The sequence below is a fragment of the Podarcis vaucheri genome, assembly GCF_965113315.1.
Source record: "Podarcis vaucheri genome assembly, chromosome: 4".
NCBI lineage: Eukaryota > Metazoa > Chordata > Lepidosauria > Squamata > Lacertidae > Podarcis > Podarcis vaucheri.
The window spans coordinates 49717235-49737619 of record NC_138762.1 but is presented as its reverse complement, the minus strand read 5'-3'; the positions used below and the strand labels follow the sequence as shown (position 1 = coordinate 49737619).

The window sequence follows — 20385 nt, the reverse complement described above, 5'->3', positions numbered from 1 at the left end:
ACAGACCTGAGTGAAAACTATATACAATATCCCCCTGTTGGCCCAGGGTGAAACTACACTACATAACACCCCTCCCCACCGAGATAAGGCGTTAGTTACAATCGTAATGGTTTCCTTATATACAGCACTACGCGTAATGGTTCAATTAGGCACAAAAGCATATCGGTTACATTTCCCATACTTAGACCAACAGTGATACCTGTCCAACAACATAGTCCTTTAAATAAGTTGGGCGCTTGGAAACTCTGCCAGACCGCCGGGGACTGGTAGCCAAGTCCGGAGGGCCACACAGTTCTCGCTGAGGCTGTGGTGCGACCCTAGGTGGCGTTGGAACCAACTCCCCTGGATCCGCTGCTGTGGGTGGAGCCTCCGCAAGTGGAGTGGTCTGAGTCTGTTCTGAAACGGCTTGGTTCGGCTCCACGCTGGCAGTTTGCGAGGGAGGTGTAGGTGGGGCCTCGCCATCTGTACGTGTCTCTTCTGGAGCCGCAAGCGCAGTTGGGGGCACCTCGGTAGTGTCCAAGTCGCCAACCCTGCGCCTAAGCTGGTCTATGTGCCGTCGCCACAAACGTCCGTCTTCGAGTGCCACCTGGTACGAGCGAGGTCCAGTGACTCCCACTACTGTGGCTGGCACCCAAGGGATGTCCCCCACATAGTTCCGGGCAAAGACCTGGTTTCCTGGGACAAATGACCGTGGTGCGTTGGCACAGCCTGGGGGTTCAGCCACGGCAAAGTCTGGGTGTAGCCGGTCGAGCGGTGACCTGAGGCGGCGGCCCGTAAGCAGTTCAGCAGGACTCCTCCCTGTGGCCGCATGAGGGGTGATGTGTTGCACGAACAAGTATTCGGCGACCCGCTCATGCCAGTCTCCCCAGTCCAGGCGCGCCAGTGCCTCTTTTGTCGAGCGCACCATTCTTTCCGCTTCCCCGTTGCTGGATGGATGAAAAGGTGCCGTTAGGGCATGGCGGATGCCCAGTCCCAAAAGATACTGCTCAAACGTGCCTGACGTGAACTGCGGTCCGTTGTCAGAGACAAGGACATCAGGACACCCATGCGTTGCAAACAGGCCTCGCAGCACCCGGATGACAGCTTCGGTAGTGGTGGAGGGCATCAGGGCGACCTCCAGCCATTTGGAATAGGCGTCCACCACTACCATAAAGGTCCGGCCGTGAAAGGGGCCAGCCAGATCGATGTGCACCCTCGACCAGGGTGTCTTTGGCGTCTCCCAGGTGTGTCCCTTAGCTGCCGGTGGTGCAGGCCTCGACTCTTGGCACGCTTGACAGGCGGACACCCAGGCAGTGATGGCATCGTCCATATTAGGCCACCAGACGTAACACCGAGCCAACGCCTTCATTTTGACAATTCCCGGGTGGCCAACGTGCAGAGCCTCCAGGACGCGCTGACGGAGTCCCTGGGAAACCACGACGCGGTCTCCCCATAGCAGACAGCCGCGATGAGCTGAGAGTTCATGTTGTCTGGTTGCGAAGGGCTGGAACTCCGATGCAAAAGGCCCTTGTGGCCACCCCCTCCACACCCAGTTGAGCACCCGGCTGATGGTGCGATCCTGGGCAGACGCGGAGGCCACAGTGGCAGCCGATACAGGCGCTGCCGGAAGATCCTCAATCAGAAGGAGCGATGAAGCTGGAGCTGGGTCTTCCACAAATGCTGGAAGAGGGCAACGGCTGAGGGCGTCGGCATGGCCCATCGATTTCCCCGGGCGATGGATGAGCCGGTAGTGGTAGGCAGCCAGGAAAACAGTCCATCGCAGCATGCGTGGTGAGAGGACCGGTGGAGTTGGACGATCACCGGCGAGGAGGCCCAGGAGTGGCTTGTGGTCAGTGATGAGGTCAAAGGTCCTGCCATAGAGGTATTCATGGAACCTCTTCACTCCAGCCACAAGTGCCAATGCCTCCTTGTCGAGCTGGCTGTAATTCCGTTCCGTCGGAGATAGTGTCCTGGAAAAGTAGGTGAGCGGTGCTTCTCTTCCATCTGGAAAACGGTGACTAAGGACAGCACCGATGCCAAAAGGTGAGGCGTCGCAGGCAAGGACCAGCGGCCTGGATTCACTGTACTGTACCAGCACACTGTCTGAAGAAAGGAGGGCCTTGACCGCGTTGAAGGCCGCCGTCTCTCGATGACCCCAGGCCCAAGGCGTCTTAGTGCTAAGGAGTCGGTGAAGAGGCTCAGCCACTGTGGCTTTGTGGGGCAGGAACATGTTATAAAAGTTCAGCAGCCCCAGGAATGCCTGCAACTCCGTTTTGTTCTTTGGGGTGGGGGCCTGCTGGATAGCGCGGATCTTGGATGTGGTTGGATGAAGGCCGGAGGCATCGATAAGATAGCCCAGGAACTCTACCTGTGGAACGGCAATCTGACACTTCTCCCTCTTTACCTTGAGCCCGGCCTCCTGGAACCTGGTCAGCACGGCACGGAGGCGCTCGAACAGCTGCTGGTGTGAGTCTGCAGACACCAAGACGTCATCAAAATATGGTACCACGCCAGGAAGCCCTTGCAGGAGACGCTCCATAAGGCTTTGGAAGATGCCAGGAGCCACACTCACCCCGAACTGCAACCGGTGGCAACGGAATGCCCCCCGGTGGGTGACGATCGTCTGGGCTTCAGCAGTGGCATCATCGACTGGCAGTTGTTGATAGGCTTGGGCAAGGTCCAGCTTAGCGAAGACCTTACCCTCACCCAGGGAATGCAGCAGGTGTTGGACAACAGGAACCGGATAAGCGTGCTGCGGAAGTGCCTTGTTGATTGTGCACTTGTAGTCAGCGCAGATTCTCACCGACCCATCTGGCTTGACAGGCGTGACGATGGGGGTTTCCCACTTTGCGTGGTCAACTGGCTCCAAAACTCCTTGGGCGATCAGTTTGTCCAGTTGTTCGTCCACCTTAGCCTTGAGTGCAAAGGGAACCCGGCGTGGCTTTAGCTTGATGGGGGCGACTTGTGGATCAAGGCTAAAGGAGATGGGCGTACCTGTATATTGTCCCAAGGTGCCGTCAAAAACCTCGGCAAAGTCTTTGACCAGACCCTCAGTCTCTGCGTTAGAGATGCAGTTGATGCCGGTGACTTCCAGGCCGAGGGCATCAAACCAGTCTAGCCCTAGGAGGCTTGGCCGCTGACCTTCGACCACCACCAACCGGAGCAGGCCCGAAAAATCCTTGAAGGCGATCCGGAACCGGCCAACGCCTACCACGGGAACGTCGTTTCCCTGGTAGTCTCTCAGGTGTACGCGGTGAGAGTCGAGTTGCCTTTTGGACACTCTGGGTACCAGTCTTTTGATGGTGCTCCATGACACGATGGACAGGGCAGACCCGGTGTCGATCTCCATGTCACATGGAGCTCCTTCAATGAGCACCGTGACGTTCAGCTTGCGTCGCGTAGGCGAGTCGGTTTGGCCAATCGTGGTTCCAGATGGGCAGCGGCAGTTGGTGAGAGCGAAACAACTTTCCTTGGCAGACTGGAGTGAAGACTTGAACTTGCGAGTCGATGAAGGGGGGGTGTCAGACGGAGCCGATCGGCAGACCTTAGCGATGTGGCCCCTTCTGGAACACTTCCTACAGATGCCGTCTCTGAATCGACACTTGGCACGGGAATGGTTGCCTCCGCAGCCAGCACATTCCGGTTGGCCCTTGGACTTCTGTTGGAACTTCCTGCGCTCCCGCTTTGTCTGGTGCACGTCATCGTCTTCACTGGAGGATGCCTCATCACTGCTGGCCTCTTCATGATGCACCGGAACTGGCTCCCTAGCAAGACGCGGGCTGCTGGACTTGCGGATCTCCTGGGCGGAGCGTTCAGCAGCTTCTGAGGCCACAGCCTCCTCAATGGCTTTCTGTAGCGTGAGGTCTGGCTTGGCTAGGAGACGCCGTTGCAGATGGATGTCCCGGACCCCGCAGACGATTCGATCCATCAGGGCATCGTCTAAGTCTCGGAACTCACAGTGCATTGCAGCCTGTCGCAGGGCGGTGGTGTAGTTGTTGATTGACTCCCCCTCTGCCTGGTTCCGGTGGTAGAACGCATGGCGGGCAGCAATCTTGGACGGCTTCGGTGCGTAGTGGTTGCGGAGCTTCTCTTGGATCGTGTCCCATGGTGTTGCCTGGACTGCTTCAGGCGCAACCAATGCTCGGGCCGTCTCAAACACCTCAGGCCCACAGAGGCTGAGGAATAGGCCCCGCTTCCGATCCGTTGATACTGCTGTCAGCTCGTTGGCTTGGAGGTAGCAGTCAAACCGAGCGAGGTAGGAGTCCCATGATTCAGAGGCTGGCGCAAACGGTGGTAGAGGCACAAGTGAAGCCATGATTCCGATGCCGGCGTGAAGGGCGATGGATGGAACACAGTGCTCTAGCCAGAACAGTCAGCTCTGAACTGGTTCTGCCCAGTGATTTCGCTCAGTGATTTCGCTCTGTGATTCAGCTCAGTTCAGAGGCTGGCCGCATCTGGCTGTGCTCTGATGTCCATCTATCCCACCTTCGTCGCCAGTATTAAGTTGTGGGTTGACATAGCAGCCGGCACAGCGATTCCTTCAAGTAGCTCTTTATTAAGGTAAGCTGGAATAGAACTGACTGCGAACAGCTCAGCCGGCCTGTATTTATAGGCAGCCGGCTGTCAACATTGTAACCACAACAGCCCAGAGTTCCCGCCTAAAATAACTGTCGCGGACCTGAGTGAAAACTATCTACAGACCTGAGTGAAAACTATATACAATATCCCCCGGTTGGCCCAGGGTGAAACTACACTACATAACAAAGCCCTAAACGGCCTCGGTCCAGTACACCTGAAGGAGCGTCTCCACCCCCATCGTACTGCATGGACACAAAGCCCTAAACGGCCTCGGTCCAGTATACCTGAAGGAGCGTCTCCACCCCCATCGTACTGCATGGACACAAAGCGCTAAACGGCCTCGGTCCAGTATACCTGAAGGAGCGTCTCCACCCCCATCGTACTGCACAGACACAAAGACATCTGAAGGCAGCCCTGTATCGGGAAGTTTTAAATGTTTGATATTTTACTTTTTTATATATGTTGTAAGCTGAGTGTCTGGGGAAACCCAGCCAGATGTAATAATAATAATAATAATAATAATAATAATAATAATAATAATAATAATAATAATAATATTAACAACAACAACTGTGGAGAAATCCTAATTTTTGAAGTTGTCTTAGCTTTTTCCACTTTACTTTCTCTGCCTCTTCTTTTGGTGCATTTTTCCATTGTTTCATACAAGTCTGTTTCATGAGCTCATTTTCCATTCTAAATTTCCATTCTAAATTTTGCACAGCAAGCTCTAGGGCTTTCACAGCTTTTATATATGCTGCCATTATTTTTTTCTTTCTTGTCAGACTAGACCTGTAACCCTATTGTTGTGGAGGGTGAGGGTAATATTAATAAAATCAGTCCTCCTGACTGGGACTATCCCCTCACTCACCCAGTTTAAGATATTCCAACGTTCTTCAGCAGAGTTTCTTTTCCTTCAGCAAAGTAAGCGTCTCCCGTTATGTCAAAGAAAATTGTAACACAATAATATAGTGTCTGAGAGAAACTACAACAACATGAGACAAGAATGACAGTTGGTCTCTCTAATTGAACTTAACTGAACACCTGAAGAGAGGGGCCAATTCCAGAGCACAACATAAAATCCCTGCCCACCAGATGACAGACATTCTACTAATCAAATTAGGCCCCAGTGTTTTCCTTACAGCTAAATCCTAATTTTTGAAATTGTCTTAGTGGCCACTGGATGTCACTCTTGTTCCACAGTCCAAATTTTTTTGAGGCTTTCTCCCCCATCACAGTGAGGTAAATAGACACAGTCACTCCCCAATCTTAGCAGTTCCAAATTCAGAAGCTGACATACTTGGTAGTTAGCAACCATTAAGATAAATGAGATGAGATCCCAATGAATGTATGAGGATAGTCTATCCACAGTTAACATGGTTTGATTAAAGTTCATTCAAATGTCCATGATGTCACATGGGTTAAATTATTTATGAACTCATAGAATTGTAGATTTCAAATGGACCCCAAGAGTCATCTAGTCCAACCCCCACAATGCAGGAATCTCAGCTAAAGCATCCAGTGGTGGTGGATTGTCCTCAACACAGCACAACCCCCAGGTTTTAAATGACTGACTCTCCTTCTTGTAAAGCATAATCTAAACAGATCCCAAAAATTGTGAAAGCTGAGGAAGAGCAAGAATTTTTTAATGCTTTATTATATTTTACAGTTATTTAAATAACTGTCCTCTTGGTGGTTTTATTTTAAAACCGGCTGTTCTAAAACACTTGGAATGGTTTAAAAACCACTTATAAAAGAGAAACCATCTTGGCTGTGAGTTCTGGAAGATCTGCTCCCTGCCTTGGAGGCCTTTGTCCACCTGGCCTAGGATGGCTGGGCCCTGACTATAAAAGTTGAGGCTGCTCAAGTTGACCTGGGGTATTGCTGGGGGGTGTTATTGCTGGGGGGTGAGTGGCTTGTTGCTGTTTTTGGTATTTTTGTATGCCTATTTTGTATGTTTATTATCATTTATGTGGAAATTGTTCAGTTTGGTTGTGTGCTTTATTTTTTATTTTAATTTTATACAAATAAAATGATGTATGTATGTATAAAGGCTTCAGCCTATAACCTTGAAGTGATAATCCAGTTCAGGCTTAATTTTCAAATGCCTTGAAGAAAAAATAGATTTTACTTTTGTTTTCCTTTGATGGCAAGGAAAACAATAAAAGTTGAATATCATCCAGGACAGTCACCAAACTTTTCAAATGTAGGACTCACCTTTAGCTGCATCCTGCAACTTGGGATCCACTTTTCCTTTTTTATAACTGTATGTTGATCCTTCTTCCATTTCACCTCTTTCCCCCTTATCTTCCACTTCCTTCTTTTGAAATGCTTAAAAGGTGGAGATATTGCTGGTGCAATCCAACTTCAACTGGGTTCCAGCTCACTTGTTGGGAGACCAGCCCAAGACACTGATCAGCCCAGGATTTAAAGACCAACTGTAAATGCTCTTCTTCTCACTATATGTTTTAGCCTCCTATTAAAAAGGGATATAGAGCAGTCTCCTACCAGGTCATCTTTAGCTGCTGAGGCTCATCGTAATTTGATTATCCAGACTTCTTAAGTGCATTTGCTCATTTTGGGAAGTAAATTGTTTCTTGGGATATGACTTCTGAAAATGTCTCCTCAGTTTTTGAAGCATGGGCTTTCTTTTAGATTGGAGAGTAACATCTCTCAAATCAATACTGCCACACAAAGGGCTAATTCAATTTTATTATCAACCCTATAATGTTTTGGTCTCTGGGGGGCATCACAGTATACGAAGAAATTAACTGTGCCTAATTTAGAGAAAAGAGTAAAATTAAACAATATATATATATAATTCTTTGTGTTGCTTGTATGTATGTTTAGGGTAAACTTTCTGGAAAATGTTTTAATTGTTGCCAGCTGAGAACTAGAACCAGCTGATAGCAATAAAGTGGTGCTGCAGTCTTGTCTTCCTTTCTCCAACTGCTGCCACATAACGTCTCACCATCAAATGCCAAATGAAACCTCAGAGAAATGTTGAGGTTTTAGCTTAGGTGCGGGTTTATTTAAGCTTCAGCTTCCTGGCAGCAATGGGCTTGTTTTGTGGGAGAACGGGGAATAACCTTGCTGAGAGAAGATGGCTCCCTCCATCTTCATTTTGTTCTTATATCTTGAGAACTAGCCCTTTTGCCCTTCAACCTTGTACCTCATAAGGGAAAAAAGGGAGAGGCTACTGCCATTTCTCTTCATGTAACACAGCAATGAAATTTTAGAGGGTCTCTAGATGCTACGGGTATGTCTGTAGCAAAAGGAAGAACAAAGAAACAGTGGGGTCACTCAGAGGAGAAGATGGTGAAATGCAAACAGGGACACAGAAAGGGCTGAACTCCTCAATGCCTTCTTTGCCTCAGTCTTCTCCGATAAAGAAAACAATGCCCGACCTGAAGAATTTGGAGCAAATGATTCAGCAAAGGAAACACAGCCCAGAATAACTAAGGAGATAGTACAAGAATACTTGGCTAGTTTAGATGTATTCAAGTCTCCAGGGCCAGATGAACTGCATCCAAGAGTATTAAAAGAACTGGCAGATGTGATCTCAGAACCACTGGCAGTCACCTTTGAGAATTCCTGGAGAACAGGTGAAGTCCCGGCAGACTGGAGGAGGGCAAATGTTGTCCCTATTTTCAAAAAGGGGAAAAGAGAGGACCCAAATAATTATCGCCCAGTCAGTCTGACATCAATACCAGGGAAGATTCTGGAGCAGATCATTAAGCAAACAGTCTGTGAGCACCTAGAAAGGAATGCTGTGATCACCAATAGTCAGCATAGATTTCTGAAAAATAAGTCATGTCAGACTAACCTGATCTCGTTTTTTGACAGAATTACAAGCCTGGTAGATGAAGGGAACGCAGTGGATGTAGCCTACCTTGATTTCAGCAAGGCATTTGACAAGGTGCCCCATGGTATTCTTGTAAAGAAGCTGGTAAAATGCGGTCTTGACTATGCTACCACTCAGTGGATTTGTAACTGGCTGACTGACCGAACCCAAAGGGTGCTCATCAATGGTTCCTCTTCATCCTGGAGAAGACTGACTAGTGGGGTGCCACAGGGTTCTGTCTTGGGCCCGGTCTTATTCAACATCTTTATCAACGACTTGGATGATGGACTCAAGGACATCCTGATCAAATTTGCAGATGACACCAAACTGGGAGGGGTGGCTAACACCCCAGAGGACAGGATCACACTTCAAAACGACCTTGACAGATTAGAGAACTGGGCCAAAACAAACAAGATGAACTTTAACAGGGAGAAATGTAAAGTATTGCACTTGGGCAGAAAAAATGAGAGGCACAAATACAAGATGGGTGACACCTGGCTTGAGAGCAGTACATGTGAAAAGGATCTAGGAGTCTTGGTTGACCACAAACTTGACATGAGCCAACAGTGTGACGCGGCAGCTAAAAAAGCCAATGCAATTCTGGGCTGCATCAATAGGAGTATAGCATCTAGATCAAGGGAAGTAATAGTGCCACTGTATTCTGCTCTGGTCAGACCTCACCTGGAGTACTGTGTCCAGTTCTGGGCACCACAGTTCAAGAAGGACACTGACAAACTGGAACGTGTCCAGAGGAGGGCAACCAAAATGGTCAAAGGCCTGGAAACGATGCCTTATGAGGAACGGGTAAGGGAGCTGGGCATGTTTAGCCTGGAGAAGAGGAGGTTAAGGGGTGATATGATAGCCATGTTCAAATATATAAAAGGATGTCACATAGAGGAGGGAGAAAGGTTGTTTTCTGCTGCTCCAGAGAAGCGGACACGGAGCAATGGATCCAAACTACAAGAAAGAAGATTCCACCTAAACATTAGGAAGAACTTCCTGACAGTAAGAGCTGTTCGACAGTGGAATTTGCTGCCAAGGAGTGTGGTGGAGTCTCCTTCTTTGGAGATCTTTAAGCAGAGGCTTGACAACCATATGTCAGGAGTGCTCTGATGGTGTTTCCTGCTTGGCAGGGGGTTGGACTCGATGGCCCTTGTGGTCTCTTCCAACTCTATGATTCTATGATTCTGATTCTACCAAAGAAGAGAGATACCAGCTTTTTAGGAAGGTAGCTAGTTGTTGGAACTATTCTGGCTGTTGAACTATTGAGGCCCAAATGTATTCTTACACTTAATCCCAGAATTCTGGAACCTTTCCCCATACTTCACTAGTACGCAGAGGGTCTCACCCCCCGAAATATTAACTCTGATCAGCTCTATTGCTTGCCTATTCTTCTCAAAAAACAATAGTCCTCATTAATGCTATTCAGTGCTATTCTATTTTCTAGAAAAAGAGGTGCTGGAAATCACTTGTTCTCTTATAACAGCAATGGCGCCCACCTGAGAGGTGCCAGAACTGAGTTCCAGCAAGTTCCGGCTGGTGGGGGGGGGGAGGCCTGGTGCTATTCAACTCGTCTTATACACATAGATGGAATTGGGATCTTCTTTCTTCAGAAGCAAGGCCTAGATGAACTATCCTTCCCCTGTGTGTGTGTGTGTGTGCCTGCTCTGCCTCTGTGAGGCACTGACAGGAAGCACATTGCTGCTAATATTCCTGAGGTAAAAAAGAGTGGAAAAACAGGAGAGGCCACAGAGAACACTTTTCAGTGTCCAGCCCAATCACAGTCTTTCTTGGCATTTGTGGGCTCTAGTTGTTGCTGCAGGATGATGTTTTATGACTGCTGCAAGACAATGGACCAGGGATGGAGTGGAAACTCTGTTCCCTGTGCCACATGGAAAATTTGAACACACTTGTGAGTTTAGGCGGCTGAGAGGTGCTGAACCTTGGGTGGACCCCATTTCTCTCCTGATCCCTCCCAAACCCAAAAGGAAAGAACTCATCCTGTGAAGAAACAACTGTAGTGAGGGAATACATGTATCCAAACAATGGAGCTAACTAGCTTATTTTGCTTTGGTACACAGGCTGTTACGATTCTGTCAAGCCCCATGAAGCTCCATCAGGAGTGGAAAGCAGCCTCTCCTCAGAAACACCCTTTCCTTCAGGCTTTGGGGCCTGGACACACCAAGCCCCATCCTGAAAGCGTGTTGCTCCATCTTGCAAGTGAAATAGGCTCTTGAAATTGAATTCAAACAGTGTGGCAACAGATCAGAAACAAGCCATGCCAGAAGCCTGTTAACCATATAGGCTGCTAAGGAGTAATTCTTCCAGGAAATCTTTCCAGGATTTCATAAGTAAAGACTTCCAAACCTGGAACCACTGGAGAATGTTGCATTTCAGCTTTCTGAAGATTGTTTGTTAAAGCTCAATGTGTTTTACAAGCTAAATCTATGCAGTCATGAGTACACAACGCTGCATTTTATGGAGTTTACTCCTATAACTGCAGTCATGCCACATGGTTGATCAAGGATGTGAACCCTGCCCACTCCCACCAAATTCCACCATGCTATCTGTATAACCACCCTTTGCCAGCTCGCTAGTCTACGACTGCTAGCAGATCCTATTAAAAAGGAGTACTATGAATGGTTCCTCTTGCTGCCTTGGAGGGGAAAGAGTTCCATTGGGCATCTCTTTGCTCCTCCAAGTCCAATGGCCAGTCAGTCATACTGGTGGTGCCAGAACCGAGTTCTTGCCAGCCTTCTGCCATCACTCGCAAAAGGCAAGGCAAAAGAGGCGAAGAGGGAGAAATGGCAACATTTTAACATGAGGCATACCCAGAATAAATTCCTGTGGCAAAGCACTGCTAACTATTTTACTTACCCAACATAAATACTTCTTAAAGGGACCAGCTGCAGGAGCATCAGAAATCTAGGCTGTCAGAACACTGGCTCTATATGACTTCCTTTCTGGGAGCACACATTTGTAGAGAGGAGAGTCTAAGTCCTATACAAAGAATGTGGTCCCATCATATCAGAGAAAGTGCAAAAAGTGCAGGTACAAGCAGGTACTCTCTGGCTAGTAAGGGAGATGGTTTTGTGGAGCTCTTATTATTATTAGTGTCAAGCATTTTTCTAAATACATATTTAGCATTTGCTGGGGAAGCCACATGATTTCATTGTGTAATTTCTGACCGAGTGCAGCAAACTGTAGGCCATCAAGCACAATTCCTAAAACAAAGTAATGTTTGAAGATCTAGTAATGTGTGTAATCCTTTTTCCACATGATTACCTACCCACGTTAGGACATCACAAGTTTATTGTCTAATACGATTAGCAGGTTTTGGTCAATTTGATATTGCTTGGACTAAAAACAGTCAATGGAAATTAGTTTCTTAGTAATCTTGCTGTTTTTAAGTGGCACTGAAATTGTCCTCATCAATTCGTCATTTAGCTGCAGCCTCATTTATGCAGTGAGCTGCTTCCTAGTGTTTAAGTAGAATTGCCACTCTGAAACCAGTGGCTTATCTAGCACAGTACCCCGTGTCTAGGCAGCACACAATCCAGCACCATTACAAAACAGAATCATTGGAAATGTCATCTTAAATGTCTGACTTGTATCAGACACTGCTTTCCATAATAAAATACATAAAAGTAAGCAATTGTCCCAAGAGAAAGAAACCTGTTATTATATTCCTCCAGCCACATTCACTAGCGTCCACTTCTCCCTAGGACCTGCCTGTGCTTTGCCCTAAAGTGCCAAATGAGGGCCAGGATGCAAAAGATATCTGTCAAAAACTGAACAAAGAAGCATAGACTTCAGAAACATCTACAGGTCAGAGCACTCTGCCCAGTCAATTAGCATTATCCTAGTCTATTAGTCTGCATAGTTGCTGCATTGTCTATACTGGTCATATATGTAGTCTCAAAATAATGTAGTGTCATTCTACAGCAATAATTGCCAAATGGCATGTATGATGTCAGAAAATTGCAGGAGCCGATAAACACTACAAGTAACAGATGAAAAAGCACAAGAGCCCAGGGAAGCTTTCAGCATGCTGACATACTCCAAGTCCCCAAACTATACATAAAAACATGGCAATACCTACTCTCCTCCCTCCACAGTAGTTCACTAAGCCTTACTGTTCATGTAAAATAGACCTCTATGATTCACAAACATACCGTTCATTTGCAACCAAAGTAGCCATAAATAAAACTTTTTTATTCTTTGATGTAATTTACAAGCTACCAGGTACCATGTATTTTACAATGGTCACTTTAAAATTGATGCAGTCACAGAATGGCCCAGACTGAACAGAAAGCTGTTGTTGATGAAGTGAAGGATCGTAAGACATAAGCAAAGTAATACTGTAACAGGTAGGTGGCAAAAAGCAGATTTGCCGTAATAAATCAGACTTGTAATGTTGCATGAGTTCTGGCTGATAACAAAAACTGAGTGCCATGCGATTCTCAGCTTTATTGCCTGCAGTCTGGCTAATGTCTGTACAGTCCTCTTTCTTTCCTTGCGATTTATTAAAATGGAAAAGTTAAAAACTATAGCAGCAACAAGCAAACCCTGTGACAGGAAGGCAAGGGTTAAATAACTAAAAACAGTTTATACAGTGTGCTTAAGGAAGGTCTTCAGAGTTTATCTTCCGTCAGCTGGAGTTCGACTGAGTGATGACATGATTCGGGCAAATCGTTCGCACAGTTCATGGGTGGAATATGAAGGTAACTTTGGTGGGTCGTTGAAACCTTTAATTTCTGTAGAACAATCTAGCAATTTTGGCAGGAAGTCTGTCAGCTTTTCTTGCAAGTTGGCTGAAATGAAGATGCATATATTTATATTTATCTGTTTGTAACTGGCCAATAACTTAAACTGTGAGTTATCTTTGCATGCAAATTTTTATTATTTAAAGGTTTCCTTTCCTTCTCATGGTCCCACTTGAGAAAAGGAAGCCTGCACTCTCTTAGCCATACGTTGTTCTCTTAACCACATTTACTCTTAAACAGCGGCAACAGAAACAGCTCACTGGAACTTTAGGATTAAAATCTACGAAGAATGTGCATTGCTTTTATAGTAAATAAGGCGCTATCTTACAGATTTCTGAACTATGCATCTCAAAATGTGTTTAAAGATTAATAAACTGATCACAATCTAACAGCTGAACTTCTCTCTCCTTTCGTCCAACTTTTTAATTTTGTTTACTCTTCCAATCTCATTCTTCCAACTTTAACAATACAGGCATACCATATCAATCTAAAGTTGAGATGCACCTTACTTAGATTATAACTGATATGTGGAAACAAACTTACTCAGAGTTCCTAGGAACACATCTTATTACTTTATATGTATAAAAGTACAATTGTAAATAACATACGCTCCATTTCTTGTCCAAGGTATGAACACCATCGATTTCTCATATCTTCTACAGCAACAATATCCTTTTCCTCTGTTTCATCCACCAGTAACAATGGCAAACATGGAACAATAAGATCATTCATAATTTCCAGTCCTTTATTGACTTCTCGATCATCTCCAGATTCAAACTGTGCTGCAGCACACTCATTTAATTTCTATGTATACCATAAAGAGAAAAATCAAACTGTTAGTGTTCATATTGTGTAATAGGTTCAAGTTACTAGTCCAAGCATTTGAGAACCAGGGGCAACCTATATAATCAAATACTTTTGTAATTTACGCCAAAGAAAGCCTATCACCGAAATTTATCTTTAAAGATGACCAAGGAAGATATGTGGCAATTGAAATCCAAACACAAGGAGAAAAATTCTTGATAGTAGGAGTATATGCACCAAATGAGGGGAAATCTGAATTTTTTAAGAAGTTACATGAGACATTGTTAGACTATATGGATTACAACATTATTATGATGGGAGATATGAATGGAGTGGTATCTACAAATATGGACAAGTCACAGAGACAGTTAGTTACTAAAGATGGCAGACAACCAAAAACCTTTTTTGAGATGACTGACAATATGGACTTGATTGACATATGGAGAATAAAGAATCCCTTGGGTAGAGAGGGGACCTTCTTCTCTGAAGCCAAACTGACATGGACAAGAATTGACCAAATCTGGATAACTAGAGGACTGGCACCTAAGACTCGAAAAGTCGAAATTTGCCCTAAAACTTGCTCCGACCATAATGCTGTGAAAATGGAGATGAAACTAACACCTGCTGGTTCCTTCAGATGGAGGATGAATGACACCTTGTTTAGAGATCAAGAAGTTACTAAGAAGGCCCAAAAAACCCTGAGAGACTATTTTGAGATAAACATGAACACTACTATTGAAAAAAGAGTAATCTGTGATGCAAGTAAAGCAGTTATGAGGGGGTTTCTTATTCAACAGAATGCAATAAAGAAGAGAACTCAAAATGAGAAAAAAGATAAAATCTTGGAAAAAATAAAAGAGGGTGAGAAGAAACTGAGAGCGAAACCAAAGTCACAAGAGATTCTGAGAGAAATAAAGTTATACCAAGTTCAATATATGAAGATGATGAATCAGGAAATAGAATGGAAAATTAAACAGATGAGACAAAGGACATTTGAATCGGCTAATAAATGTGGAAAACTGTTAGCCTGGCAAATACTTTTGCATGGTGCAATCTCTAAAATGTCATGTAACTGCTGATTTATGCAGTGGTATTTTTCTGTTAGTCTACTTACGCCAAGTGAGGTTACCTATGTGTTAGAAAATGTGAAACAATGTTTTTATGTAAGCTAACAATGTTTGTGCAGTTTCATTCCATCAAATATTCATGGGAACCATATGCAGTTCCTATCACATATCATTTACTGGAACAGCTCCTAGAACCAAGTTCTTTTAAATCCTTGGTACTTCAATTTGCATTCTGGCAGTCTTTTTCCAGAATCACAAAATAACCCATTTACATCCGTTCCATGATGCAACTGGTTTTGCTAAGCCATATGGCACCAAGGTTGCTCACCACTGCAAATCTCACCCACTTGTCCTATGAAACAAGCTGCACAGGACAACACATTAATGTATGCTAACGTATGATGCATAAAGTATGATGCATAAGAATAACTAAAAGCAGAGAACAGTCCTTAGCCACAGACCTGAAACTAAATATAAGTATGATACTGATTAGGACTACATGTTTAAAAGAGAAATCTGCAGTTTTTCCTCAAATAAAACATTGTACAATTGGATTCCACTTACTAGTAAACATTCTCTTCTATAATGGGATATCAGTTCTTCATCATGACCTCTGTTTGAGCCTTTTGCTAAAAGTTCTTTGTTCTTATGGTAAGCACAGAGAAGGTACAGCAAGGCATTCTTAAAACTACAATAAAAATAAATTATTATTTTTTTAAAAAAGTACTAAAAAGGCATTTTAATGAGATTCTTGAAATAGTATCTTAATGGGATACAATATTGTATCTAAATTCAAAAACATATTGTATTAAATCCTGTCTCAAACACCAAATATTTAGATTGCCTACAATGCAAGAAAATATTTAGTAGGGCTAGCCCAATCCTGTTAAGGCAGTAGCAGCTATGCCACAGATAAACCAACTTAATATAGAAACAATTTATTCCTGTTATGGAAATGCCTCCATGAAGACAATTCTGCTAATTGTGGAATGCATATGCATTTATAATATTTATATCTTGCTTTATGTGAGAGCCAAGAGGCTCTCAAAGCAGCTTAAAAATAGAGTCTCAAATAAAAATAAAAATTCAAATCTAGTGCAGACCTGGTTGCTCACTGGAGCAAGATGGTTCAAGTATATAAAACACCAATCCTAGCCTGGCTGCGATTCTGGGCCCAATTCAAAATGCTGGTTTTGACCTATAAAGCCTTAAAGGCTCAGGACCACAATACCTTAAGGACCTTAAGGGTTACAGGCAGATACTTTAATGTCAGTAACAATATACTGGGGAGGGGGGCAGATTGTACAGATTGCACAAACAACAAAAGAATTTCCATGCCCAGTCATCCTTACACATTTGTATCATTTATCGCATATGGTGCCTATATAACCATTCGATTGCAAATGCACTGCAGTACTTTGTAGATTTTAAGAAGTAGATTCCCTTACTTCTTGTTCTGGAAACATTCCAATCCCACCATGAGGTACACAGTTGTATCTCTGAAGTTTCTGTACTCTTGGTGCCACCACTGCATGTAAAAATAAATAAATGTGCACGTAAGTTTTTTTTATGATGAAATACTAAACACCCAATTTCAGTCCTGTCAAACTATGAGTTCAAAATACTTTTTTGCCTCCTTTAGATGGCCATGCCAATGAGAAAATCTTAACTCTGCATATGGAGATTCAACATGTCATTAAGAACAATGCACTCTGTCCGCTGACTAATTTTCTGATTCCCCACCCCCCACCATTTCTGCGCAGTCACTGTCTATTACATGAAAACTGCTTGCAAGTCCATTTAAAATCCAAACGTGAAGGCCACACTTCCCTGAAAATTCTCAGCTTTGGAGCTCAATACTTATCACCTGCTGTTTTTCAGGATTTACATTAACACACATACACACACGCAAATTCATTTTACCTTAGGATGAGTAAGAGGAAATGTTTCTGACAATACTAACCTCATAATCTTCCATTTTTACTTCATCTGGCTTTATCATTTCAATTTTGGCTCGGGCCACTTTCATTATGTTACGGCACCTTTAAAAAGGAAAAGGTTGTTACTCACTTTCTAAATCCTTCTTTGCAGCCATTTCAGAGCAGGAATGTGACCTTTTGTTCTAGACAAAGAGAGGAAACTGCCGCCCTCCAGACACCTGCTTCAGGAGGGCCTGCCCTCTCATGGTTGGGGTGCATGTGAGTATGTGTTGCAAAACGTCCCCTTGTGTCAGTTGCAAAGTGAATTGGGACTGTTCCTGTGTTCGTGCAGATTGGGCAGAAAGATGGGAGGTGCGGTAAGACTGCCATTTTTTAAAAAATTAAAAAGGCATAGCACTTCTCTTCCTTCTTCAGAGCAGGCTTCCTTGGAAGATAGTATCTTAACCTGGATCTTGCATGTTTTCTCAGGTTTGAGACCTACTGAATGACTAGATATTATTTCTGTGACTTCAATTAGGACTGGCTGATTTATTTTAGATGGCTTGGCTTTATGAACTACAGTGGTACCTCGGGTTAAGTACTTAATTCGTTCCAGAGGTCCGTTCTTAACCTGAAACTGTTCTTAACCTGAAGCACCACTTTAGCTAATGGGGCTTCCTGCTGCCACTGCGCTGCCGAAGCACTATTTCTGTTCTCATCCTGAAGCAAAGTTCTTAACCTGAGGTACTATTTCTGGGTTAGTGGAGTCTGTAACCTGAAGTGAATGTAACCTGAAGTGTATGTAACCCGAGGTACCACTGTAGTCTAATGCATTGCCTGAAAGTACTGCTACAAAAATGGCAGGGTCACAGGGGGACTCATCTTTGGTTTCATTTTTTGGGGCATTTTTTAAATTCTTCAGTTTGTTATTAATCTCTCATTTTAGGAGCCTTCATGTTGCAGCGTTACTTGCTGTACTAGACAAAGCCAGCCTTAGAATGCATTTAAATTATCACATATACAGCATGTACTTTTTTCTGGTTTCTTGTGTTGATTACGGTAAAGACATGTTTCGCTCAAGTGTATGCCAGCAACTATCTTTAAGTGTCACAAGGTGGAGCTGTAACACTTTCGCTACATATCTAGTGTTTTCTCATAGAACCAGGAGGTTTCTTTTTGAAAAACACTCATTCTGCTTAACTGCATTTGCAGAAGGAAAGCTAAATAATTTATACCTTATTTCCTTTTAAAAACAAACAAACCAACATTCTACAGAAGCTTTGCTTGAAGAATGTTGGGCCAGACACACATGCATACATTACCTTTCATCAAAACTCAAATTGTGATCTGCAAACTGTTCCAGCAACGTTCTCTCAATTATTTTGTTTGGAGCCTGGTTTTGGATGAAGTATACAATTGCATGATGCAAACGGTAATCACACTCAGGCGACGTTTCTTGTTGGGCAAGTTTGAGTAATCGTGCATATTCCAATTTTATTGCCTAAACATTAAATAAAAATAAAAATGACAGCCATTTTTAACATGACAGGTTTTTTTAAATGAAAAATTTAAACTACGTTAAAAGCTCTATACAATTTAAGTATCAGCATCACTAATAAGAAACAGGAATATTTAATTCCAAAGCCATGATTCTCTTTCCCAATGACACTTTAAACTACCCTGGATGAAGACAGAAATAAAACCTTAAAACATCATTTCAGCAATATGGCAAAAGTGCTGCAGTAGTAAGTATAAAGCAAACCTTCAGCTTCTAAAGGAAAACAGAAAATATTTTAAGCGGCAAGGCATCAAACGAAAGGGCTCTATCAAACTTAATGCTACTTGGAGTAGACCCATTCAAAATTAATAGGCCTGGCTTAGGATACATGCTATTTCCCCACTCTCCTTGTATTAACCATCAACAACAAAACCTACTCTCTAGTTATACATTAGCACAAGGCTCCATTTTCATGGTATTTAATGAATCCCAACTCTCAGTGTGATAATGGGCAATGACAGCATTAACTATGGGCAGAAAGTATTCAAGAGCACTTTGATAATAATGTCATAAAGGTAAAGGGTAAAGGGACCCCTGACCATTAGTTCCAGTCGTGACCGACTCTGGGGTTGCGGCGCTCATCTCGCTTTACTGGCCGAGGGAGTCAGCTTTTGTCCACAGACAGCTTCCAGGTCATGTGGCCAGCATGACTAAGCCGCTTCTGGCGAACCAGAGCGGCACACGGAAACGCCGTTTACCTTCCGGCTGGAGCGGTACCTATTTATCTACTTGCACTTTGTGCTTTCGAACTGCTAGGTTGGCAGGCGCTGGGACCGAACAACAGGAGCTCATCCCGTCCCAGGGATTCGAACCGCCGACCTTCTGATTGGCAAGTCCTAGGCTCTGTGGTTTAACCCACAGCGCCACCTGCGTCCCATAATAATGTCATACATTTGCAATATTTTAAAATATATTAAATCCTTCAAAATAATTCCTTTGAAGAAGACTACTGCTTATAAACAGGGCATATCACAATTTCTATTTTTTCTTAGACATGTGATCCATAGAACTCAGAATGCTACTGCAATAACAGAGTATGCAGTTTATCTGACTGATGCTGTTTACTTATCACACTGCTCCATCTAAAAATACCTCTTTCACAAGCTACCACATGGGAGAACCAACCAGATACGACAACAATAAAGTAACTCCTGAAATCCACATGCAATTTATTTCTTGTAATAAACGCACACTGTCAAAACAAGTATTAGTTCTCGCCTTTAAAAAAATTCAAAAGTGAATGGAACGTTATAGGTAGCTTTGAGATACCTATATATAACATGATTTTTGAAAGTATAAATACAAAATATATACACACATCTATTAGGCCTCCAAGATAATCAGAGAATTGGAATCCAAGCAAGGTTGGCAACATCTTACTGAAAACACAGCAGGGAAAAGGCAATATGGAAAAACACTATCCTCCTCTAAGCTATATTTTCATCTTACAGCTGTATTCCAACAGCAAGTTTGCAATGTTTAGTGCATCTCCTTTAATATACTTTAGGTCAAATGTGAGCCTGAACTTAGTAAAAATATAGGATACATACAAAAGAGAAAGTGATTTAAATTGAGGCTGTTCACTGACTTCTTAGCCTTCTCCAATGCAGTGCCCCCAGATAGTTTGGTACTACAACTACCACAGCTGATCAGACTTGTAGCCCAAAACATATGGAGAGCACAAGGTTTGGGAAGTCTGCTCTACTTTGTAGCTTCTATGGTAAAGGTGAAGGTAAAGGGACCCCTGACAGTTAAGTCCAGTCGCAGAGGACTCTGGGGTTGCAGCGCTCATCTCACTTTACTGGCCAAGGGAGCTGGCGTCTGCTGCAGAGAGCTTCCGGGTCATGTGGCCAGCATGACTAAGCTGCTTCTG

At 44.0% G+C, this 20385-nt stretch overlaps 2 protein-coding genes across 17 annotated transcripts in view; both read right to left on the bottom strand.

The window, feature by feature from the left end:
- LOC309531355 (uncharacterized protein) overlaps positions 1 to 10003 on the bottom strand; it is a 313524-nt gene extending 303521 nt beyond the window's left edge. For 2 of the 14 annotated variants that reach the window (XR_014219231.1, XR_014219232.1), the window contains exon 1: positions 5426 to 5649. The gene's annotated coding sequence lies outside the window, so the exon portion shown is untranslated. Of the gene's footprint in view, positions 1 to 5425; positions 5654 to 5696; positions 5836 to 6771; positions 6880 to 9897 lie in introns of those variants that run through there. The other 12 variants (XR_014219235.1, XR_014219236.1, XR_014219237.1 and 9 more) reach the window with 10 other exon arrangements.
- Positions 10004 to 12592: 2589 nt separating this feature from the next.
- USP25 (ubiquitin specific peptidase 25) overlaps positions 12593 to 20385 on the bottom strand; it is a 57475-nt gene continuing 49682 nt past the window's right edge. For all 3 annotated transcript variants that reach the window (XM_082220723.1, XM_082220722.1, XM_082220724.1), the window contains 6 exons: positions 18277 to 18455; positions 16999 to 17077; positions 16484 to 16563; positions 15600 to 15723; positions 13773 to 13968; positions 12593 to 13212 (listed from right to left, as the gene is read on the bottom strand). In XM_082220723.1, coding sequence (XP_082076849.1) covers positions 13040 to 13212; positions 13773 to 13968; positions 15600 to 15723; positions 16484 to 16563; positions 16999 to 17077; positions 18277 to 18455 — 831 coding nt within the window. In that variant the 3' untranslated portion in view covers positions 12593 to 13039. The remainder of the gene's footprint in view (positions 13213 to 13772; positions 13969 to 15599; positions 15724 to 16483; positions 16564 to 16998; positions 17078 to 18276; positions 18456 to 20385) is intronic.